At 44.3% G+C, this 25,181-nt stretch overlaps 1 protein-coding gene and 1 pseudogene across 4 annotated transcripts in view; both read right to left on the reverse strand.

Annotated features, from left to right (window-relative positions):
• Nucleotides 1-25,181, reverse strand: part of NMNAT3 (nicotinamide nucleotide adenylyltransferase 3) — a 95,917-nt gene that overhangs the window by 45,440 nt on the left and 25,296 nt on the right. For 2 of the 4 annotated variants that reach the window (XM_033132734.1, XM_033132733.1), the window contains exon 1: nucleotides 11,745-11,844. Coding sequence is in view for 2 of the 4 variants with exons in the window: in XM_033132732.1 (XP_032988623.1) it covers nucleotides 11,745-11,853 (109 nt within the window). In the remaining 2 variants the exon portion in view is untranslated. Of the gene's footprint in view, nucleotides 1-11,744; nucleotides 11,895-25,181 lie in introns of those variants that run through there. The other 2 variants (XM_033132732.1, XM_033132731.1) reach the window with 2 other exon arrangements.
• LOC117037073 (40S ribosomal protein S17-like) lies at nucleotides 2,791-5,979 on the reverse strand (annotated as a pseudogene).

Here is a 25,181-nt window from a genome sequence, read left to right on the forward strand (position 1 = left end):
TTTGCAATCGCAAACAATGTAGCAATCAACAATCTTTGAAACACGAAAATTCCTATTTGCAGCTTCTCTTGAGAAATCAGAAGGTATGGCAATTCCCCCCTTTGGACAGGGCCCGCGTGCTTCCCCAGGGCTGCTAGTCTGTTTGCTCCCTCCACCTGTCACTACGAATAAGCCCTCCTTGCTCTTGTACTTGCAACCCCACTTCACCTGGAGCATCGTCATCCCTGGAAGAACTGCCTCCATTTCTTTTCTCATTCTTGCCAATATGGTTGTCAATGCCACTGCGTCAATAAAAGCCTTCCCATAGAGACGACTAAACCCCACATGTGTGATCTTTCAATCTTGATCTAACTTGACCTCTTAGTAGCATGACATATTGGGGACCCCTCGTCCTTCCTGTCTTCTGTGACAGAAACGGCTCTGGTTCCTTCCCACTTCTCGGCTTCCTCGGGCTCCTTTGCAAGCTCATCCTCCCATGTGGGGTTGCTAATGTTGCAGCTCCTGAGGCCACATCTCTCTCTACAGTTCTCTCTGTGATCCATTTAGCCCTATGGAGATAGTCATTTATTATTCACAGATCGCTTGCGAATGTCTGTCTCGAGGTCTGTCTTCTCCTCTGACTTCTAATCACCACCTTCTTTTAGACGTTTCACAGGTCTCTCAAACTCAGCGTGTCTGAGCTGAACTTGTCCCTTGCTCTGTTCTGGTCTACCTGCAGGACTCTCTCTTTCTCAGTGGATGGCACTCTCTCTCCCCCTCAGATCCAATTCATTATCAGGTCAACTTTACCTTCTAATTACCTTCCACATCTGTCAACTTCTCTTTATGGCCATCATCACCCTTCTCATAAAAAATATGGCTTCAACTACCTCATCAGCCAGTTGGCTTACCTCCCCTCACCCTTTGTGTGTGTGTGTGTGTGTGTGTGTGGCCGGGGGGTAAGAGAGGAAAGGGTATGCGGATCTCATAGCTGTTAGGATGAAAACCAGATTCCTTCACAACGGCCTGCAAGGCTCTCATGGTTTCCCCGGCTTCCCTCTCGCCTCACCTCCTGTAGCACGCCCCTTTGCTCCAGCTCCACCGTCCTCACAGCCTAGTCCTGCCTGGGTGGTACGCTCTTTCGCATCACAGGGACTTTGCACACCACTTTTCTATGCTAAGAATGCTCTTTTCCTGCATCCCCTAACCGTAGCCAACCTCACTTCAACCTAAAAAGTGCCTGATGATTCTGCTCCAAACATTTTCAGAAACCCTTTCCCAGAACTTTCGGCCGATGTCAAATTGCCTCGCTGTTCACCCCTGTAGCATCCGGAACTTCTCCTTCGTGGCAGATATCACCTGGGTAAGTTTTCCTCTGTGGGATCTGATTAATGTCTGTCTATCTGTGATAGTCTGAATGTTTATGTCCCCTCCCCCCAAATTCATATGTTGAAGCCCTACCCCTAACGTGATGGTATTGGGAGGCAGGGCCGTTAGGAGAGAATTAGGACGAGATGAGGTCCTGCAGATGGCGCACTCCTGAATGGGATCAGCGCCCTTACCAGGGCCATGGAAAGCTTGCTTCCTTTCCGCACCCACCTGTGAGGATGCCCTGAGAAGTTGGCAGCGTGCAACCTGGAAGAGAGCTCTCACCAGAACCCGCTCGTGCTCCCACCCCGATCCTGGACTTCCTGTCTGCAGAACTATAGACATAAACTTCTGTTGTTTATAAGCCTCCCAGTCCACAGTATTTTGATTATAAAAGGCTGAGGTGACTAAGGCCCCAGGAGCACAGGGACCACTTTTGCTTCCATATTTTGCGGCATCTAGCACAGCTCCCAGCACTGACAGGCGCTCAGTGAGACATTTGTTGACTAAATGGAGGCAACATGATATGGCGGTTATGAGCACACACTCCAGGGGAAACTCTCTCTACCACTTACTGGCTGTGTGTAACTGCTCAGCAAGTTACTCAATCTCTTGGAGCCTCAGTTGCCCCATCTGAAAAATGGGAGAATAACAGTATCCACATCGTATGGTTGTTATGAAGGTTAAATGAGTTCATGTAAAGCACTTAGAACACAACCTGGCAAATAGCAAGGACAATATGAGTTTGTTAGGAATATAAAACGAACAGGTACGATATAGTCATTAGTGAATAAGTATTAATTAATCTGATAGTTTGATCCTACAAATGAAACACAAGTAGACTTGTTGAAATACAGGCCAATGGCCAAATTATATTGACTAAAAAATAATAAGCCATTGAAATAACAGAAAATAGGATTCAAATTGAATTCAACCTCCATTAGTAAGTTTATGACTGCATGTTGTGAAAACAACTACTTACAACTGGGAATACATCCAGCATCTTAAGAGAAATGCAGGCTCAAATTCTTAATATTTTCAAAGAATGCTTTAAGTGTGTCTGATGCTATTGACTGGGCTGAATCATTTCTGTCAAAAATCAGCAAACCAAGGCGCCGCCAGATGGCTTGATTGGTTGGAGTGCGAGCTCTGAACAAAAGGGTTGCTGATTCGATTCCCACATGGGCCAGTGAGCTGCACCCTCCACAACTAGATTGAAGTCAACGAGCTGCTGCTGAGCTTCCAGAGGGGCGGCCGGATGGCTCAGTTGGTTAGAGCATGAGTTCTCAACAACAAGGTTGCCAGTTCAATTCCCAAAGGGGACGGTGGGCTGTGCCCCCTGCAACTAAAGATTGAAAACGGCAACTGGACTTGGGGCTGAGCTGCACCCTCCACAACTAGACTGAAGGACAACGACTTGGAGCTGATGGGCCCTGGAGAAACACACTGTTCCCCAATATTCCCCAATAAAATAAAATTTTAAAAAATTCAGCAAACCAAGAATAAAAATCCCAAATGAACTTTTCACAACGACCCAGGCCCAATACATATATTCGTCCATCAAGCTTTTGAGAATCCTCTCCGTGAGCACCCCACACAGCACGCCGTGCAGGGCAAGGAAGGACCTCTGACTAAACAAAGAACAACACTATAAAATACTGAAAATCCACAGACACCACACATTCCTGCCAGCCCCATCTCTTATCCCCAAACATTCTTTCAAGTAAAGGAGGGTAAAAAAATAGCTGGTTCAACATTTTATCCTTTGAGCATGTATGACTTTGTCAGTGTATTAACGAAAATCTACAGATCTAAGTTTTCATCTAATGCATAATTTTTTTTATTACAAAGGTTGTGTGTTATCACAGGACCAAAGATAGCTAAAACTTTTGATATATTATAGTGTCTCTGTCAGTGTTTAAGGTTTTGCTGTTATTTCGGGAAGAAAAAGGAAGAAGTAAACAAAAGAAGGAAAGAAAATTGTAGTTTGAAGAAGGGATGCTTGTGAAGGGGGAAAGAGTTCAAAGTTAGAGTTACTGCAGCAAACTTGGAGGATACTATTAATTTCTATTTGAAGGTACTGAACAAATTGCTTTAGCTTGTTTTAATTCAATTTATACGCATGCAATATCAAATTAAAAATTGTGAGTTGTTTTAGTGACAATATACCAACAGAAGGGAGATTTAGTTTTCTTCACGAAAACAGAAAGTCAGCTGCGGGGACAGATTTTCATCCAGCCTTAATTGTGAACTGACTGTGACAGAGAAAAAAGGCGCTGTTTAAATATTTGTCTCTGGAGAGATGACGGGTCAAGTTATGGCTCGGTGCGCAGATCTGCTGGCCGTGGGAGGCTGCAGTCAACGACAGGAGAGACCCTCACGGTGACAAGAAAGTTCCTTCTCTAGGACCTGTCTTATCAGCCTCATCTCTCTCCCATGTGCTACAATGTGATTCTCTTCCTCCTCCATGTTTTACACATGCTGCTTTCTCTGCCCATAATCTCCCCAAAACAGGGCCTGCCTAAGCCTTTCACACTCTTCAAGCTTGGGTGTCACCTCCTCCAAGAAGCTTCCTCCAACTCCACTTGGGAGACATCCCTCCTTTGCATCTAGTGCCACCTCACCTGCTCCCATGCGTCTCTGGCCGCATACACCGTACACTTCTTTTTTTTAAATGGCAGGGGATGCAATTTAATCAACTATCTCTAGAAGATGCAGTCAATATCTACGGGATGTTGAAAGGTGTCAACCCAATGTATAACATTCAAAGACACAGGCAGGAGAATCCATTCTGGACTTTCAAAAATGACCAGTACTTTCCAGAGAGGAGTGACTGAGAATAAAGGCAAGAAGGTGTTGGAGGGCATTTGTGACCAAGGCCCTTCAACTTATTAATACCCCAAGTGATAGAAATCCTATATAATATACTGTATCCATGCTTAATTATTCACACATTCTGTGGTAACCATGACCTTTGGGGATCAGGAATACTGTCTGGCACCCCCCTGGGCCAGGGCAGAGCCTTACCATGTGGATAAAGGAGTGTGTGCAAGTACATCAAGCACCTGAAGTCATCAGACATTGTGCAAATGTAGCTGTCTGTGAAGCAGCACATTCTAGAAAGCAGAGCACAGGCCCTGCCCTGAGAAATCTCACAGTGAAGACAATGCCCACGAAGCCAGGGGGCATTGCTGATGAGTTGAAGTTGGCAGGAAAAGCCACTCAGTGGCTAAGAGTCAAGCAGATGTATACATCATGCCAAGTAGAAGCTATATACCCTGAAAAGAACATGATTCCACACACTATTGTAAAATAAACAGGGAATACATTTCTTCTTCCCCTGAAATAGAAATATTCTCTTTTTTCTCCACATACTTGCTTTAGGATAAATTCTGTGAAGTGGAACTGCTAGATCAAGGGTATATACTCTTTCTTCCAAGAGATTAAGACAATTTTTATTTTAACACAACGACAATTATTGGCTTTAAAAATTAAACAATAATTCTTTAATACCATCTAATATCCAGTTGGTATTCAGCTTTTCCCAACTCTCTCATGAATATCATTTTATTGTTGATTGGAATCAGGATTCAAATAAGGTCCATTGCATGGCATTTGGTTTATGTGTCTCTTAAATCTCTGTTGAATTAAACTGTTTCCAATCCCTGTTTCTTGCTTGCTACTTATTTGTTAAAGAAATTGGGACATTTGTCCTACAGAATTTGTCCCATTTTATATATGACTGAAGATACCTTGTGGAGTCTTTTTTTTTTAAGTTTGGTATTTTTTATCGAGGTGTAGTTGATGTACAATAAACGACACATACTTAGAAGGTCTAATTTGGTAAGTTTTAACGTATGTATATACCCATGAAACCAATACCACAATCGAGATCAGGAACACATCCATCATCTCCGAAACTTTCCTTGTGCCACTTTGTAATCCTTCTCGCCCGCCCCATGCCGCTCCCCCACGCCCAGCCACTAATCTGTGTGCCGTCACTAGATTAGTTTGCAATTTCTAGAATTTTATATAAACAGACTACATATAGTATATACTCCTTTTTGGTCTGGCTTCTTCCACTCAGTATACCTGAGATTCATTTGTGTTTTGGGTTCATTCTTTTTCTTTTCTTTTTTTTTTTAAGGTTGTCCAAGGTTTATTGAAACTATGACAGCACAGCAGGAAGATTCAAACAGCTCCACGGGGTGTTTTAAAATTCATCCCACCTGTAGGCTGAGAGACCTGCAGGTTGGACAGACTGCCAAAGTCCAAGAGCTTCAGCATTTCCTTGGTGTCCAGATCAACTTCAATGATTTCCTAATCTAGGGCTGAGACCTCAGGAACATAATTATCTCTCCTTTCTCTTTCCTCTTCCTGCAGCTTGATGGAGACACCTCTTACGGCACCTCTCTGAATCCGCTTCATCAGATGTGTGACATAGCCAGCTATTTTGTTGCAGAGCTTCTTGGATGGAACAATGGAGATCTCCTCGCACACGTGCTTGTTGTAGAAGTCATTGCCCAGGTGCGTGTAGTCCTTCTCGGTGATGATGACCTCGGCCGCCTTCTTCACGGTCTTGATGCCAAACGCAGCCCATCTTGGCGGGTCCCTGGTAAAAGAGCGGTTCATCCTTTTTTATTGCTGAGTACTATTCCACTCTATCACCATCGGTTTATCTATTGACATGTTCATGGGTGCTTGGATTGTTTCCAGTTTGGCGTTATCATAGTTAAAGCTGCTCTGAACATTCCTGCACAAGTCTTTGCATGAACATACACTTTAATTTCTCCTGGGTAAATACCTAGGTATGGCGGCTGAATCACACGGTAGGTAAGCATTTAACTTGTAAGAAACTGCCAAACTGTTTTCCACACCTATTGTTCTATTCACATTCCTCTCAGTAGCGTATGAGAATTCCAACTGCTCCACATCTTGGTATGATTAGTTTCAAAATTTTAGCCTTTCTAAAAGGCGTGCAGTGTTATCTTACTGTGTTTTTTCCCCCTGTAATTCCGTTATGCAATTGATCATCTTTCCATGTACTTATTTGCCATCCATATATCTTTTTTGGTGAAGAGTCTGTTCAAATATTTTGCCCATTTTTTAATTGAGTTATTTTTTTTTAATTGAATTGAGAGGTCCTTATACATCCTAGATGTAAGTCCTTTGTTTGACATATGCTTTGCAAATCTTTTCTCCCTGTCTGTGGCTTGTCTTTTCATTCTCTTAGTGTCTTTTGAAGAGCAGAAACTTTTAATTTTGATGAAGTCTAGTTTATCTTTTTTTTTTCTATTTTGGACCATACTATGGTAGTGTTTTATCTAAGATATTTTTACCTAACCTAAGGTCACAAAGATTTTCTCCTAGAATTTTACAGTTTTAGGTTTTACATTAAAGTTTATGATCCATTTTGAGTTAGCTTTTGTATATGTTATAAGCTATGGATTAAAGTGCTTTTTTTTTTTGCATATGGATTTCCAATTGTTCCAGCACCATTTTATTTTTGAAAAGACTATCCTTTCTCTACTGCATAGCCTTTGCACCTTTGTCAAAAATCACTTGTCTATGTAAGTGGGGGTCAAATTTGGTGCTCTCTATTCTGTATTTAACTATCTTTACACCAAATACCAAACTGTCACGAGTACTGTAGCTTTATAATTAGTTTTGAAATCAGGTAGTGTTAATCCTCCAACTTTGTTCCTCTTTTTCGAAGTTATTTTGGCTATCTTAGGTCATTTGTATTTCCATATGAATTTTACAATCAGCTTTCCAATTTCTACCAAAAAGCCTATTGGGATTGAGTTGAATCTATAGGTAACTTTGGGAAGAAATGATATCTTAACACTGTTGAGACTTCTAACGCGCAAAACAAGTTATATCTCTCCATTTAAATTAAGTTGTCTTTAATTTATCTTAGCAGTGTTTTGTAGTTTTAAATGTATAGGTCTTGTACTCTCTTGCCTGATGTAACCCTAAGAATATTTTATGCAATTGTAAACAGTATCATTTTAAGATTTTATGATTCTTCGTTACTTGTCTATAGAAAAACAATTGATTTTTATATATTGATCTTGTATCCAGTAACCTTACTAAACTCACCTATTAGTTCTAGGAGCTTTTTGGTAGATTTTTATGGATTTTCTCCATAGATGATTATATCTTATACAAAAATACATTTTTTTTTTTTTAATTTCAATCTGGATGCTCTTTATTTTTTGCCTTACTGTTTTGGCTAGAACCTCCAGTACAATGTTCATTAAAGGGGAAAGAATGGACATCTTACCTGGTTTCTGATCTTAACATTTAGTCTTTCACCATTAAGGTATTAATTTTAGGTTTTTCATAGATGCCTTTTTGGGGGGGTTTGAGGAAAGTCCTTTCTATTCTTAGTTTGCTGAGTTTTTTTTTTCTTCTTTTTTTTCAATATCAGGGACGGATGTTGGCTTTTGACAACTGTCTTTTCTGTGTCTGTTGAGATACTCATATGTTTCTCCCTTTTTAGTTTGTTAATCTAATGAATTACATTGACTGATTTTTGGGAGTCAAACTAACCTTGCATCTCTGGGACAACACACCGTGGTAATGATATATCATCATTTATATGTATTGTTGGATATTTTTGAAATATTTTGTTTAAAATTTTAAAAATCTATGTTCATGAGGAATATTGGTATATAGTTTTCATATCAGGGCAATACAGGCCTCATAGGTAGAGTGGGAAAATATTCTCTCTTTTTTGATTTCTGGAACAGTTTGTATACAACTGGTATTATTTCTTCCTGAAATGTTTGATAGAATTCATCAATGAAACCATCTTTGTGTGTGTGTGTGTGTGGGGGGGACGTGCGGGGGGAAGCAGTTCTAAAAAAATTGTTGTAAAACACACATAACAAAATTTGCCATCTTAACCATTTTAAGAGTCTGTTCACTGGTATTAAATACATTCATAATGTTGTGCAACCATCACTACCATCCATCTCCATAACTCTTTTCATCTTGTAAAACTAAAACTCTACACCCATTAAACAATAATTCCCTATCTCCCCCCCACCCCACACACACACACACTTCTCCACTCCTTGGCAACCACCATTCTACTTTTGGTCTCTATGAATCTGAGCGGACTCACACAGTGTTTGTCTTTTTCTGACTGGCTAATTTCACTTAGCATAACGTCCTCAAGGTTCGTTCATGTTGGATCATTACAGAATTTCCTTCCTTTTGATGGCTGAATAGTAGTCCACTATATGTATGTACCCCATTTTGCTTATCTGTTCATCCATCAGTCGACACTTGAGTTGCTTCCACATTTTGGCTATTGTGAATAACACTGCTATAAACATCTGCTGCTACAAATATCTCTTTGAGACGGGGCTTTCCATTTTTGGGGATACACCCTGAAGTGGAACTGCTGGGTCAAATGGAAATTCTAGTTTTAAATTTTTTATTTTTGATTTTGATTTTTGATTTTAATATAAGACTGGGTCTTATATAATATAATATAAAACCAGGTCTTATGTAAAATAATATAATATAATACCGGGTCTCATATTAATTTTTACTCCAAAAGATGCATTAGAGCTGATGGTCCAGCTAGGTCTTATTTTCGGGGAAACACGGTAGACATCCTAATGGGTGAATGGTGGAATCTCATTTTTACTTGACCTGCATTTCCCTAATGATTAATGATGTTGAGTATCTCTTGTATTTCTTGGCCATTTGTGTATCTTCTTTGGAGAAATGTCTATTCAAGTCCTTTGCCCATTTTTGAATCAGGTTGGTTGCTTTTTATTGTTGATTTTATGAGTTCTCTATGTATTCTGGATATTACGTTCTTATTAGATATGATTTGCAAATATTTTCCTCCCATTCTGTGGGCTGCATTTTTACTCTGTTGACAGCGTCTTTTTTTTTTTTTTTTTTTTAAATAAATTGTATTGGGGAATATTGGGAAACAGTGTTCTCTAGGGCCCATCAGCTCCAAGTCATTGTCCTTCTATCTAGTTGTGGAGGGTACAGCTCAGCTCCAAGTCCAGTCGCCATTCTCAATCTTAGTTGCAGGGGGCGCAGCCCACCATCCCATGTGGGAGTTGCACCAGCAACCTTGTTGTTGAGAGCTTGCGCTCTAATCAACTGAGCCATCCGGCCGCCCGACAGTGTCTTGTGATGCACAGAATTTTTAAAATTTTTATCAAGTCCAATTTGTCTATTTTTTCTTTTGTTACTTGTGCCTCTGTTATCATACATTACATTGATCATTTCTTCAAATATCTTTTCCTGTTTTGGCTTTTATTTCCTTCTGGGATTCTAATAAAAATATATTAATACATTTTAAGTTATCTCATAACTCATTGATATTCTTTTCTTTCCTTTTTAAATTCTTTTTTTTCTCTCTTTGTGTCACTTTAGATAGTTTCTGTTGCTATATTTTCAAGTTCACTGGCCTTTCTTTCTGTAATGTTCAATCTGTTGTTAATGCCATCCAGTGTATTTTTCATTTTATGTATTGTAGTTTTCATCTCTAGATATTTGATTTGAATCCTTTTTATATTTTCCATGTCTTTACTTAATTTTTAAACATATGGTGCATAATTATAGCAACTGTTTTAATGTCCTTCTCTGCTAGTTCTAACATCTGTGTCACTTCTTCAGTTTTGATTGATTTTTCTCCTCATTATGGGTATGGGTACAGACTTTAAATTTTTTGTTACAGAGGAGCAAAGTGCCCTCCAAAAATCACTTATCCTATCACTACGAATATATGAGAGTGTCTATGTCCCTCCCTATCCTGCCAGCACTGAATTCTGTTAATCTTTAATCTTTGCCAATCTCATAAGCTAAACCTATTTACTCCCACAGCAGATATTCATTGAGCACCAACTACAAGTCCAGTGGTGGCAATTCTGTGGTGCTCAAGCAGCCACCGTAACTGTCCTCGTGGTGCTTATAACCTCATGGTGTTAAACATGTTTTTGTTTGCATGTTCATTGATTATTAGTGATGCCGAGCATCTTTTCCAAAATTTATTGACCATTTATAGTTCTTCTTTGGTATATTGCCTACTAATGTTCACTGACCAGTTTTAGTGGAATTGTTTGGATTTTTTTATTCCTTTGAAAGAGCTATTTATTTATGAAGGAAAGTCACCCTCTTTTACTTTTTGAATAACAAAAAAATGTTTTGTAAACAAAGGCATTTCCTTTAAAATAAACTGACATTGTATATAATTTCTTGGAAGAAATGATTTACATGTTATTCAAATACTTTTTTTTACACTAAAAGTAAATAAGAACTGATTTTGGTGTAAAAACAAGGCCTTAAAGACAAACACTTTTGAACAATACAAAAATACAAAATACATATATGACTATATAAGATATATAAATACATAATAAATGCTTTCATATATATCTGACAGCAATATGTAAATGATTTGTATTCTTTAGAAATAATCAAGCAGATTCCAAATGCCATTTTACTCTCTTAATAATGAAATGGACGTCAAGGAGATGAAACAGTCCCACATTAAATATTTCTGGCAAAGCCATGCTATCTGTGTGGGAAATGCCCCATATATAAGACTGTTAATTTGTTATCTAAGATCTATTCTTTCAAAGGAGAAAATGTCAAAATCCCTATTATACGTTGACCCTTGAACAGTATGGGTTTGAACTGCATGGGTCCATTTATACGTGGATCCTTTTGGGTAAATACACAGTCTGCCCTCTGCATCTGTGGATTTCACATGCAGCGCATCAACCAACTGTGGGTTGAAGACAGCATTTTCTGCATTATTCTACGCCATTTTATAAAAGGGACTTGAGCATACATGGATTTAGGTATCCACGGACGTCCTGGAACCAATCCCCCATGAATACTGAGGGAAGACTAACTTTTTGAGGAGTCAAAAGTTATATGTGGATTTTCAACTGCGTGGGGATTCAGTGCCCCTATCTCCTGCGTTGTTCCAAGGTCAACTGTATAATGTTTGCTTCCTCTCTGAAGAGTAGCAGCAGTTCTCAAAGGCACATGCTACCTATTCACCTGGCTGTGTAGGTAAATGCTTTCTGAGAGCACCAGGAAGGATGCCCTGACAGAGGCAGAGCTTCTATAACGTGCCCAGTGTCTTTAGCATTGATGGATAACATGAGGTGGGCAGGGGGTGGAGAAACCCTGAGCAGGGCTCGACTTTACGGCCAGAGATACGACTTGTTTCTTGTCACACGGTTAAGGGGTGTGAGCCCTCAGAATATGATGGAGGAAATGTACGCCACCAGTTATGCTCTGAATGCATGAATGAATGAACCGAGCACTTTTACGCGTAATAACAGTGATGATGACAGCAGCCAGTGAAGCCCGTGAGGCCCAACCCACGGCCTGGCCCCCTGACTGACCTGTTTGGTGCAGGTGGTCTCTGGCTACCTCAAATAAGCGCAGGTGCATGTTGGTGATGGGGTTGAAGGAGCCACAGGCTAGGAGCACCACAGGGATTCGGCTCTTCATCTTGTCAGGCACATCCACACCCACTGCAGTGGCCACCCTGCCTTCACGGGAACAAAAATGCAAATCAGGGAGGTGGCACCGAGACAACTGTCCATATCAGTGTCTCAAAACCAAACACAAGGCATTATTTCTCATTTAGTAAGATGATTGAGGAGGCAATAATAACAATAACAACGTTTATGGAAGGCTCACAGTGGGCCAGGAACTGGATATCCCTGGTCTCACCAAATCCTTTCAACAACCCTGAAGAGTTACTTATATGGCTCAGGGACCTTAGCAGCTGCAGGCCAGGACTGCAACTCAGGCAGCCTGACCTCACAGGCCATGTTCTGCTTGTAAGCTCTACGCCCTCCTGGGCTCTGACGGGTCTCAGAGAAATGATTAAAATCAGGAAATTAATATTGTTACAGGACTATTATCTAATCTACAGATCTTTTCTGATTTTACCCGTGATCCTTGAGGCCTAAGCATTCTGAGAAGGCCTAACCTACCCTCTTGTCTCCACCCCCGTTGGCTTTTAGCACAGATGAGGTTGAAGGACAGCAGAAAAGAGCCTGGGCTCCAGGCTGGCAGACATGGCTCTTCTGCCTCTGAGGAGCTGCCTCCTCGAGTGGTGGTGAAGAGCCCCACTGGAGTTAGGCCTCAGTTCAACTCCTAATTCTACCTCTCACTGGCTGTGTGGTGTAGGGCAAATCACAGTCCCTCTCTGAGCTTCAGTCTCCTAACATGCAAGATGGGGATAATAGTACTTCCTTTTATAGGGTTGTTGTGAGGGTAAATGAGCTATGTATGGAAAGTGCCTGGGGCATAAGAAGTGTTTAATAAACAGTCACTGTGGCTGTGGTGACAACGATGACAATGATGAAAAACATGCTGCTGCTGCTGCTGACCATGACAAGGGAGAAGAAGGAGAAAGGAGGTGGCAGGTGCCTGTGGTTGGCAGCTTCCAAATGGCTCCCAACGATACGACCCTCCTAGCATTCATCTGTGGTCCCCTCCCCATGAGTGTGGGCGGGGCCTAGTACCTTGTTTCTGATGAGTAAATTACAGCAACAGAGTCGAATTCCGTTTCTGAGAGAAGGTTACAAAAAGACCCTGGCTTCCCTCGTCTGCTTTCTCGCTTGCTCACTCTGATGAAGTCAGCTGCCCTGTTGTGAGTTGTCTCATGGAGCAACCCATGGGGAGAGGAGCTGAAGGAGACCCCTGGCGCCAACAGCCCATGAAGAACTGAATCCTGCCAATAACCATGTGCGTGAATGTAGAAGTGGATCCTTCCTGGGCCAAGTCTTTGGATGAGACTATACCCTATGAACATCCTGATTGTAGTCCTGTAAGAGACTCTGGAGTCAGGAGCCCAGGTAAGCCCCTCTCTTCCTGACCCACAGAAATGGTGCGATCATAACTGCGTGTTGTGTGAACCTGTAAGTTGGAGGGTAATTTGTTATGCAGCAACACGTGACTAATACGGACCAACAGGAAGAATGCATTCACTTCCTCTTACTCCTCTTGCTATGGTGGCCTTGACTGTAATTCTGCATTTCCAGGGGGAACAGGGACAGTTCTGTCACTGGAACCCGGGACTCTCTTTGCATCTAAGGCAACTGTTCTGGTTCCTGCTGTCTGCTTCTCCAGGCTTGTCCCCAACCACTGCCTGCCTCATACGTTAGCAACGATGAGCTACTTGTTAGTGGTTTCTTTGTGAGCGCCTCATGGCTTCCAGCTTCAAGCTCTTGTACATGCTATTTCAGTGTCCTCCAACTGGAACAGCCCGAGCACACCCCAATCTGTTAACACCCAACTCAGGTGATCACATTATTTCTGACTTTCATCACTATTTCTGGACCGCCTGCTAGGTGACTGTTATTAGTTAGGGATGCATCTGGCTGCAAGTCCCAGAAGCCGAACCTCAACGGCTTTCACAAATAGAGGTGGTTTGTTTCCCACATGACAAAACGTCTAGAAGTTGGCACTGCTGGCATGGGATCACAGCTCTATAATGACCCGCAATTATCTCAGCTTTCCCTCATGACCATAAGCTTACTGGGGTAGCTACAGCCATCATGAATACAACCAAGGCAAGAAGGATTGAGGTGCTAGAGTAGACTGGCTGTCCCTTTTTAGTCAAGAACACAAGAGGTTTCCCAGAGCCCCCTGTAGATTTTGCTTCTGTCTCTGGCCAGAACTGGGTCACATGTCCACTCTAGCTACAAGGGAGGCTGGCAATGCAAGTTTTTAGCTCTGCAGCCTCTCCAGTGGGAATCAGCAAGAAAAACGAGTTGGGAAGAGGATTAGCTAATCCACAGTGTCCTGCCACAGAGTCGGAAATACAACTGTCAGGGAGTTCACAGTATAGAAGGCTTTTCTGACACCAAGCTTGGGTTAGATGATCTCTGATCTACCTTTAACAAATCACATACCATCCTGCTGCAAAAACCTGCTCTTGTGTCTGTCCTACTCACCAGACAGTAAGAGCAGGAGGGGTGTTTTCTTCACCTCTGTATCTCAGCTTCAAGCACAGAGCCGGGCCCAGAGTCAGGCTCAGTGAAGACTGGAAAGGGCCCTGCCCACTGGACAAAGGACCTGCATCCTGGTGGTGGGTAGGCCCAACACACCTCCTAATGTAGAGAAATTATTCTGGATCTATTGTTGAGTTACAGCGTGAAGCTAAAACACCCTCAACCTAGGTGGGCTGTGGTTACTTCCAGCTTCTTTTGAAGCAGAAGGAACACCCCCTACTGTATGAGAAAGCAGCCTGCAATCTATTGCTACTAGCTTCTTCCCAGGCACCCGGGATGATTTCATGAGATATTATTTGCAGAGTGTGCTGAGCTATTCATAAGAGCAGCCTTGTGAGGAACGTATCTGAAGAGGCTGGCTGTTTCCCACAACTATTAGGAAGCCTTTCAAAATTCTATTTCATTTTTGACAAAATATAATTCTTTTAGGGCCATTGAAACATGTAACTGCAGCATTTCAGGTAACCTGGGGTTTTGATCCATTTTCCCAAAAGTTCCCAGAAAACTGTAAATTAGAGCATTTGTTTGAATGATGGGATCAACAGCAATGGACTGCAAGGTGGGGAAGCAGAATAAATGACACTGAAGAAGTGCCTCTCTTTTCTTTCCGCGCCGTGGGCACGCAGAGCCACACTGCTCTAACAGTCACTTACCCTGTCCGAGCAGCGTCTCAGGCAGAGCAGGCAGTGAGTGCACGGTCCCAGGCTCAAGAACGAGAGCAGTGCAGCTGCATCGTTTGTATCCACTAAACCCCCTACCAAGCCCAAACCCAGAGAAATACAATGCCAGCGTGGAAAAGGACTCACTCCAGGGGTCCTCCAGGAGAATTAACCAGGCTCCAATTTGAGTGCAAGTCTCATCAGACACAAGGCCAGATGCATGCCATAAAAGTGACTCATCTGCTAATATCCTCTAATAATATCTAGCGAGATGGAGCGAGCGTGGGAGACTTTTGCTGTTGGGGAAGGTTTCTCATCAATAAGCATTTAATGGAAGTCCACAGAGTGAGCGATAATTGCTGCTGAAGGATTTAACGAGTTGAGAAAGCAGCATATGGCCTTCTTGGAATTTATCATTAAACTGGAGATGAGGCAAAGGAGATGCCACTTCTGGCCCTGGCCCCCACTCGGGTGCACCGCCTCCCACTTTACAGTCATCCAGACAGCACTTCTTCCTGCTCCTCAAATACCACGTGCGGCTTCCTTTCTCCTGGCTCCTGTCAGTGCTGTTCCCGACCACCTGAAATGCCCTCCTCACTCCTGCTGTGAAGGTTTTCTCCTTGGAGGCTTTACCCAGTGCCTCTCTCCCCCACTGTGTAATGTACCTGCTCCACATTTGATCACTTTCTTCTTTCGTCAGCCACAGAACCATCATTGATTGGGTCCCATGTCGCTCTTCCCCAAGTAGAAGATGAATTCCGACAGGGTGGTTTCTTATTCACCTGGGTCCCCTCAACTCCTGCACGGTTCCCAGCACACAGGGGCTCAGGAAAGGTGTGTGGGATGAATGAGAGAATGAGTGACTGTTGCCAACCACACAACATCCTTTTCAGACAGCCACCGTCTCTCTTTGGTTTTTTCCCCAACATTCAAGATATAAACTTCCAGAGATATAAACTGACCTTTCTGGCTTCCTAGAGGAACTTAAACCCGCCCCTCCACCCCCGAGACCCCACCTCACCTGACTCAGACCTAAATCAGATAAGGCATTCCTGCCCTGCTGTGCCATCTTCAATGCCAGGAACCCACCTACAGGGACCTACCGTCCTCCTGAACATGACACTGAGGTTTTCCCCTTGTCCTGGAAACCTGGAGGTCACCAGCGCCGCTCTGGCAAGGGACTTTGTAGATGTGATTAAATTAAGGATCTTGAAATGGGGAGATTATCCTAGGTTATCCAGATGGCCCAATTTTATGCGGAGGGTCCTAATAAGAGGGAGGCAGCAGGCTCAGACAGATATAGATGTAAGGACCGAAGCAGCGAACAGAAAGAAGATGCTATGCAGCTGGCTTTGAAGACGGAGGAAGGGGCCATGAACCAAGCAGCGCCAACGGCCTCTAGACACTGGAACTGGCAAGGAAACATTCTCCTCGAGAGCCTTCAGAGGGAACACAGCCCCGCCGACACCTTCATTTCAGACTTCTAACCTCCAGAACTGTAAAATGAAATTGGGTTGTTTGAAGGCAATAATTTGTGGTGCTTTGGCACAGCAGCCATAGGGAACTAACACACTCACGTATGGAGGGGCTGGTTCTCTGAGGTGCCTTCAGGCTAGGGCAGGAAAGGTGCAGGAATTGAGCTGGTGAGGAGGATGCTGACAGGTGTTTCAGGGCCAGGGACCAGCACTGCGAACGTGTAGGAACCACCACCAAAGGTGGGTCATGAACTAAAAGCATGTCGTTGTGGCCATGGGTGGGTGTGAGCTGACGTGTGGGTGGCCCAAGATGAGGCTGCAGAGGCTGCAAGGACCGTGCAGGCCCCCAAGGGGTCTGTGGGGGTAGATTTTATCCTATGGATAATGAGGAGCCTCTGAAGGATTTTAAACAAGGCGTGTGACTTACTCATATTTCTGTTTTGGAAAGTGTTCCCCTGATGATGGATCAGGAAGGCCCAGGATGGTTACCCCGAAGAGGTTAGGCAGTCCCCAGCTTCCTGGAGGATGGCCTTCCCTGCTGCCTACATATCACCTTAATCACCAAGTAGTGTGATGCTGGCCAATGCCCCACACGTACTAAATTCTAACTAAGCATGCGCCTCTCGGCCCATTTGTCACAGGCCGTCGCAGAGACACAGAGAGGAAAGGCGAGCCGGGAAGGTTAAGTGCCCGTCACCGCAGATGTAATGTGCGAACGCTCATCGTTTGGGAGGCAGTCAATTTACCTTTCCCTGTGGAGAGCGCTTCTAACAGGACCTGGCCCGGAAAAGCAGCTGAAAACATCCCTGTTTATTATAGACATAAAGCAGATGGCTTCGGGCAGAATGGAAATGGGTTCTACAAACATCTTTCATTACACAGACCTATTGACCGGACTCCTCATCTTAAAGAAAACAAGAGACGCAGTATGTATTTGTGGGATTGACGAGCACATTTTTCAGGACCTGGCAAAATCACTGCCATCTGTGCGAGTGTGTCAACTTCTCCAGGGCAATCAACCTTCACGTGAACTCTGGGCGCTTTTTCTTTTCAACTTTGTTGGATTCACCTGCTGTTGCTATGGGCACACCGTGCTAAGAACAAAAGCAAAGCGAGCCTTCTTTGTTGGGTGTGAGGAGCCTCTGCCAGCCACCCCTGGAGGAAAACAAACATGCCAATTAAGCCCTCACCCTAATTATGAGACTCCCAGGAAAACAGGGAGCCTGGTTCTTCAGTTTTGAGAATTTTCAAAAGATGTGAAAGAGTGCAAGGAATGGAACGAGGTCTCCTGTATCCCCACCTTCAGGAGGTGGAATCTGAGTACCAGCTGCCTGGTTTACTGAGTGACAGGCTGGGCACTGTGACAAAACTCCACATCGAGGCTGATTCTTTCCACACACCTGGGAGGGAAGGGTTTGTGCTTGCTTCCTGGTGAAGAGCCGTAATCCACTTCTCCTCAGCCTCGGTGAGACACATGGAAAACAGAGAGAAATCACAAGCCTCCCAGCGTTGTCTTGGGGGTTATCAGAATTGACCCACCTGGCACAGTACCTGGCCCATAGTTAGTTCTCCAGAAATATTAGCTCCTTTCTCTTTCTTTTCATTATGCTTAAAGCAGAATTCGCCATCCCCACATCTGCTTCCATATGCTTGTTCACCTTGTTTGAAAAAGGCCCCAGCATTTTTACATTCACCTATGATCAAAATCTAGTGGCCCTTAGGAAGCTGTCAGCCTTCTCAGTTTGGGAGATGTCACCACAGAAGAGTGCTCCCGAGGAAGGCCGCTCCCTAATCCCACTGCTGTAGTCTTCCATCTAGCACCCACCAGAAATACACAGCTCTAAGCGTCCCTTGTCCCTGGACCTGAGCTAAGAGTCGATACTGAGAAACAGAGGAACGGGTCGTTTACTGTCACTCGGGTAGAAATATCATCTTCTGGTGATGAAGAATAAATACGCCCCAAATCACAGCCGACTTGCCAACTTGGAAAAAAGAAGGTAGAAAAGTGGGTGAGAAATGCCCAGGTCTGCTATGAGGAGTGCAAAGTAGCAGACAAAATCACAAACTAACTGCCACTGTGCTCGTGCTTTAGAGGGACAGGGATAAATAAAACCTGGCCCCTGTCCTCAAGATGACGGCAATGGAGCAGGAAGAACATCTCCGGATCTCAGGCAGGACAGTCTGCTGGTAACTTACCAATATCCATTTTCCCTCCCTCTTTAGTAACAGAATCTCTGTCTTTAGCTGCACTTATTACTACATTCCTTAGTCTCTGCAGGAGGGTGAGGCAATGTGATTAAGGTTTGGCTTGTAACCTACAGGTAGAAATGTTGGGTGATACTTCCAGGAGCTCTCTTTAAAAGGAAAAGGCAGGCCCTTCTCTTCTTCTCCACTCGTGCTTTCTAGAATGTGATGGCTGGAGGTTGGCAGGTCTACTGGAACCTGAAGAGGAGAACCAAGTATAGCTTGGACAGAATAATCCAAGAGAAGGCCAGGACCCTGATGGTCCTGAAGCTGCCATACTAGCCCCATACCTCTGGGTTTCTTTTACCTCGGGGAGAAAGAATCTTTTAAACCACCATTATTTTCTATCTTTCTGTTCTATGCAGCTAAACCTAAGTCTAACTGACAGACTGCAATCTAATGAATGTTCAATGAATTAGTATATAAAAAAATGAAAAAGTGTGTAAACTTTTGGAAGTTTCTATTGCCCTCGTTAAACCTATTTTATATATGCAGACACTCAAATGGATATTGTTTGAAAGGCAAAATACACCTAAAGAAAAAAATCTACCATAACTTAATTTTTTATATGAATTTTTCATGGGAAGAAAAATCCTTACTCAGGACTCTAGAAGGCTGAAATATGCAGCAGCAAATCTGCTTTTCTGTAGATCACAAAAACCAGACTGTCCTATCTCCTTCCCCCAAAAACAGATTCATTATGGTGCACTGTCGCACTCCGCTTCGAGTGGGCATTTGCCATATGGCTTGGCAGTTTAATGGTTGTCTGATACTTGACAAAAATAAAGCACAATCGTTTTGCAAGGAGTTTGAGTTCCTAGATGGGTCTTTTCCAAATAACAGCTGTGCCTCAAAATTGAGTTACTCAATTTGCAATTTGTGGACATAATACTCAACCATTTACAAGTGAGCAAAACCTCAAATCGCTTGGGCTATTTCCAGCCTTCAGAGTTTACGGTTTTTAGCAATGGTACAAGTGCGCAGTTGTCAAGAAGCTCAAGCCATTGTCTGAACCACCAGACCTGGCAGGCAGCAGCGATGCCCTACTTAGCAGCAGACCGTGTGGAGCTGACCACAAAGCCTCAAGAGAGAAAGAAGCCTCACCCCAAAGTCCACAGACTAAATCCCCATGCCTTTCTCTCCACTCCCCACCACGTTCATGGAGATGACCCTTGTGGGGACAGAGCCTCAGAGAGCAGTTTCCAGGCTCTCGGCCTCACGTGGGGGGGTGCTGGCTCGGGTAGTAGATGGCCATCGGTTGTGGTTCGTTGGCCGTCAGCTGTAGCCAGTTAGCCACTGGCCACTAATATAACTGCTGCGGCTGCGTTGGGGAGTGGAGTCGGGAGGAGAGTCGAGGGAAGTCGAGGAGAATTGGTCGGTTGGCAGAAAGCGGACAGCAGGTCGCACGTCGTGTGAATCCAGCCTCCAGCGAGATTATAGTGGTCTGACTCCCCGACCTATGGCTCCGTGGGTGTTCCTTTTTGGCCTCACCATGTCCTGCGTTCTTGTGTGGGGAGCAGGACCAGAGGCCCCGCAGGCCGCCCCACGTGACAACGCTACATCAGGTCTTCACTTCCCCCACGACTGAGACACACCCTACTATAGAATCTCATTACTTTCTTGTATCAATTAGGACTTTTAAGAATGGCAAACAAGGTAAATGAGCTTATCTGGTTATCTTAGTTCCCCTCCCTACCCAACACAAAGCAGGGGAAGAGCATGAAATAATCAGAAGGCTATTGGCCCATTACAGAGAATAAAGGAAAAGGGAACATGAGATCTTAGGGTGGACAAGGGACAGGGCAGTGCCATGGTCTTGCCCTGGACAGGGTGGCATGGTACAGACAAGGTCCCTGCAGCTCACACCAGTGTATACTGCTGTTCCCAGAGAGAGGAAATGGATGGGGGCTGGACAGGCCCCCACCCCACTCCCAGTGATGGCGTCCATACTTGATAAGGTGAGAGAAACTCTGGAATCACCACCCCCCACCAATCTGGCCCCAATCCAATCTTTTCTCAGGATACTAAACAGATTAACCAGTTTGAAAGTTTGAGTTCAATCACCCAAACTAATGCGATAAACTATTGAGTGTTTACCTGAGCCAAACACTGTATAAAATCTGGGCCTGTATGCCAAGCCAGTGATAAAGCCTTCCGTAATTTGTCCTCCACTGGCATTTATTTGCTAGGCCACGTCCTTCATCTGGCATCCCTCACTCTCCCTCTCCTCCTTGTCTCCTGACCACCCTCTCTTCCCTACATGTGGCCCATTTCCTCACCAAGGGGAGACCACCTGCCCTTCTCTGATGTTTCCTCTCAGCCTTCCTGCTCCTTGGGCTTCTGTTCATGCCATTTCCTGGAGCTAGAAGGGTCTCTCCCACACCAACTCTGCCACGGCGCGTCCCCTGGCAGCCCACATGGAAGTCAGTGCTCCCTCCTCTGGCCTCGGAAAGGTGACAATCTGTTTATACTGTGGAACCCCCACACTTTTCTTGCCTAGTGGACTGTAAAGCCCTGAGGGCAGGGATCCCATGGGATCTAATGCAAAGTGGAAGGTAAATAGGAATATTCACATTATTCATTGGGGGACAAGGAAAAAGTGAAAAGTAGATCAAAGTGAGAGCCAGAGTGTACCAACCACTTCCCAGCAAGGCCTAAACTAAAGCAGGTATTAGTAGCCGAGGAGGAAGGATCCCCAAATCAAAACAGCAGAGCCCCAGTTTGTCCACCGTCCCACCCCCTTCTTGCCTCCAACATGGACACTTCCTGGTCTGTCCAATTTGCTTCACCCCACATGAGTCTGTCTCCCTACCTGAGGTGTCCCTTTCCTTCTGGACTTGATTTTGCTCTCGCGCCATAAATTGTGTCTGCTGCCTTGGCTGCTTCAGGATCCTCATTCCTGAGTCCCACCTCACAGGCACCCTCTTACTCCTCTGCCCAAGCCTAATCCAGGCTCCATGCCCAGGCTCCCGCTCCAGCCCAGCAGTGGGCAATGAGCCACACCCTCTACAGCCCTGGGGGGGCTTCCCTGTATGGCAGCAAAATGCAGAGCTGATCACAAAGATGGAGGGGACGGCACGGTGGCCCTTCTAGTAACCAAAGCACAAAACTGGCAGCCATCCGGTCTCTTCCCTCTCCCTTGCCTTGACAGCCTGTCAGTTCCACCTCTGCAATATCTTTATTATCCATTTCTCTCTCAGACTCCACAGTCACTGCCTTGTATCGGGGCTCATCATTTCTCAATTGGACCTGAGTGCACTCTTCACCTGTCTCCTGTCTCTAGTCTCACATGCTCCGATTCATCCTCTGCTCAGCTGCCCAGGGGTCTCTGACATGCACATCTGATTCCCTGCTCAATCCCCCGCCACCCAACCACATTCTGGACAAGGCTGAAGCTCAGTGTGGCATCCATGGCCCGTTACGCTCTGGTCCTGACTTGTTTCACAAGCTTCCCTACTTACTTTCCAAGCCCCTCCCTGTGTTGGCTCCATTAAACCGCTTTCCTTTCTATCCTACCCCTCTTGGGCTGAATATTAGGACGAGTCCTAAAATCAAATATAAAAATTCTAACAAAGAAGGCAACTGTGTTTTGCTTGCCTCATTATCCTTCACGAAGAAAAGAAAACAAGTTGCCACTGCTTATCAAGTTCCTCAACGGAGCAGGAGGATGACAGGGAGAACCCGAAATAACTGGCAAGGTGGGAATCGGGCCAGGCTCTGCAAGGAGGCAGAACCGGCCTGCGGAAGCCCAGCGAACCACAGCAGGGGCCCAGCAGGCAAGAGTCTGGCTGCTCAAGGATAGCTGTTCACTTGAGAATGTCATTGGGCACGACAGAAACAAATCCAGAGCAATCCTTTCCTATCTCATGTAATAGAATTTCCTCCAGAAATGATAAGCCAAGCAGCCCATCTTTCCCTCTTTATTGAGCTATACGCAGACTGCCATGTTCACGAGCAGATGACTGAAAGTCTGTGCAGTGATCTATGAAGTCAGAATAGACGTGAGCCAGGTGTAGGGCAGTGATTAACATTTTTAACCAAGTTCATCTAACGTATATTTCATGGTGTATATAATCGCTATTGTATTGGTCAGATAGTAGACCCAAATGGGGGACAGTTTGTAGAAACAACTTCAGTCCCTATGATTCTTCAGTAGATAAAACTTACTCCCTGAGAGGAAGGAAGAAGGGTAGGGCGCAGAGTATAAATGAATTAAATCAATCTTTCATAGCAGATTCTATGGCTATCTGATCAGGATACAATTTAGAGGTGTGCACTTAACCCCCAAAACAACTTAAACAGAGCGGCTACCGTTGGGAAGTAGGCAAGGGAGTAAGGATGGAGCTGTAACTTTTTATTAAAAGCCCTTCAGAACTAGTTAATTAAAAAAAAAAAAAAAACCATGTGCACGCATTATTTTGATTACAAAAGTTAAGTGTTTACTCTACCATATTGGAAGGCAAAGCCTTACTCTCTCTCTATTTCCTTTACCCTTGGTAACCTGGTGAAGTGGTGGGCATTTTGCTATGTTTGTAACTTTTCACTGGCTTAGAACGTGACAACAACATGCCATAGTCGGGGCTTTTGTCTGTTTGTTTGTTTTTTACTTCTTCCAATTGACTTGTTATTTTTTTGAACTCTAGCCATTCACACTGAAGCTTATTTATGAAAAGTCAGACTGGCAGACACATCATCTCTTCGGTTTCTGGGGCGGGGAGGTAGGTCTGACTATGCCCCACCTTCTGTCCGATACAAGGAGCCAACCTCTCCCCATGCTCATTCCCCTGGTTCACTGCCCTCGGACCTCTGTGCAAGAAGTATATTCTCTACCCGCCTGGACTGCACTCTCCAATCGCTGTCCTAATGTCTCTGTAATATATTAACAGGCGGTGGCCAAAGGGAGTTCTGCTGAAATAGGCAGTATTATAGTTTGGGCCATGCTGGACTAAATCCTAGAATGCCCACAGTATTGCTGAGCGATGCAGTTTAATTTATGAGCATGCAGGTCTGCTGTGAAATTGGGAAATGGAAGGAGAAGACATTAGCATTCACATGGGACGGGCAGGGCCTCGTGCAAAACTGTGAACAGGCCTTTCACAGGGAGAGCTGGGGGGGGGAGGGGCAGACACACTCTGCCAGTCATACGTGTGCTCCTGAAACTTCTCCTTATATTTCGATGCCGCCAACCTGAGAGATAGGTGCCTATGCCCTTAATGTCGCCTAACGGCCTCCACTGTTTTCAGCAGTAGAACACTGCATTCACATCTAAAACAAATGTCATCGTTTGGATGTGGTTTGATCGGCAGGAGGGAAGGCAGAACAGATGGCTTCTCAACTTCCTTCTAACTGGGGCATGCAAACTATTATACAGCTACATATTTCCAAAATAAAAAGGGGAGGCAGGCTCATTTGTAATCGAACGCGTAGCGATTGTACATGTGGTTCGTGCCACGTCATCTCCAGTTTAAGGAGCTTGTCAGCCACAGATTTTCCATCTGACCTTGACTTTCTAGTCCATTTTTTAGTGCACAGAGTAAAATAGCATCTACTTCTGCCTTCCTTATGTATGAAAATACAATCTTCCAAAGAGTTCAAAGGAAATATGAAGTGTGCCCCAGCAGTAAGTTAAAGTATATTGGAAAAGAGGCTGGAAAATCCCATTGCTGAATAATGTTCCCCAAAGATATCAGGCCCTAATTCCTTGGAACCTGTAGATGTTACCTTATTTAGAAAAAGGGTCTTTGCATGTGTGATTCAGTTAAGGATCTTGAGATGAGGAGATTACCCTGGATTACCCAGAGGGCCCTAAATGCAATCACATGTATCCTTAAAGGAGGGAGGGAAAGGGGTATTAGAGAGAGAGAGAGACAGACAGACAGACAGATGGAACCGAGAGAAATTGGGAAATGCCTCCTTGAAGACCGAAGTGATGCGGCCACAAACCAAGGAATGCCAGCAGCTACCAGAAGCCGGAAGAGGCAAGGTACAGATCTCCCCCAGAGCCTCCGAAGGGAATGGAGCCCTGCTGACACCTTGATCTTGGCCCAGTGATAATCATTTCAGACTTTTGGCTTCCAGAACTCTGAGAGAATAAATTTCTGTTGTTTTTAATGACCACTAAGTTTGTGGTAATTTGTTACAATGGCCCTAGGAAACGAATACATCCATAGAGGCGCTGGAGGAGAGAGTTTCAACTTGTACAAAATCCATCTCAAATACTCTGCAGTTCTTTTGACAGTATGCGGCAGAATTCAACTTCCTGCCTCCAGCGAGCGGGACCTGAGCGGGTTGAATGCAGGACAGTCAGGCCCATGAAGCACAGGTTAAGGAGAGCAGGCTGCCACACTCCCCGGGCCTTGGGGATAGCTCTGATCAATATCCCCTGCGGAAGCAGAGGCTGAGTGCGTGAAGAAAACATGGCTAATTCTTCAAGC

The sequence above is a fragment of the Rhinolophus ferrumequinum genome, chromosome 17 (genome assembly GCF_004115265.2).
Source record: "Rhinolophus ferrumequinum isolate MPI-CBG mRhiFer1 chromosome 17, mRhiFer1_v1.p, whole genome shotgun sequence".
Classification (NCBI taxonomy): Eukaryota; Metazoa; Chordata; class Mammalia; order Chiroptera; family Rhinolophidae; genus Rhinolophus; species Rhinolophus ferrumequinum.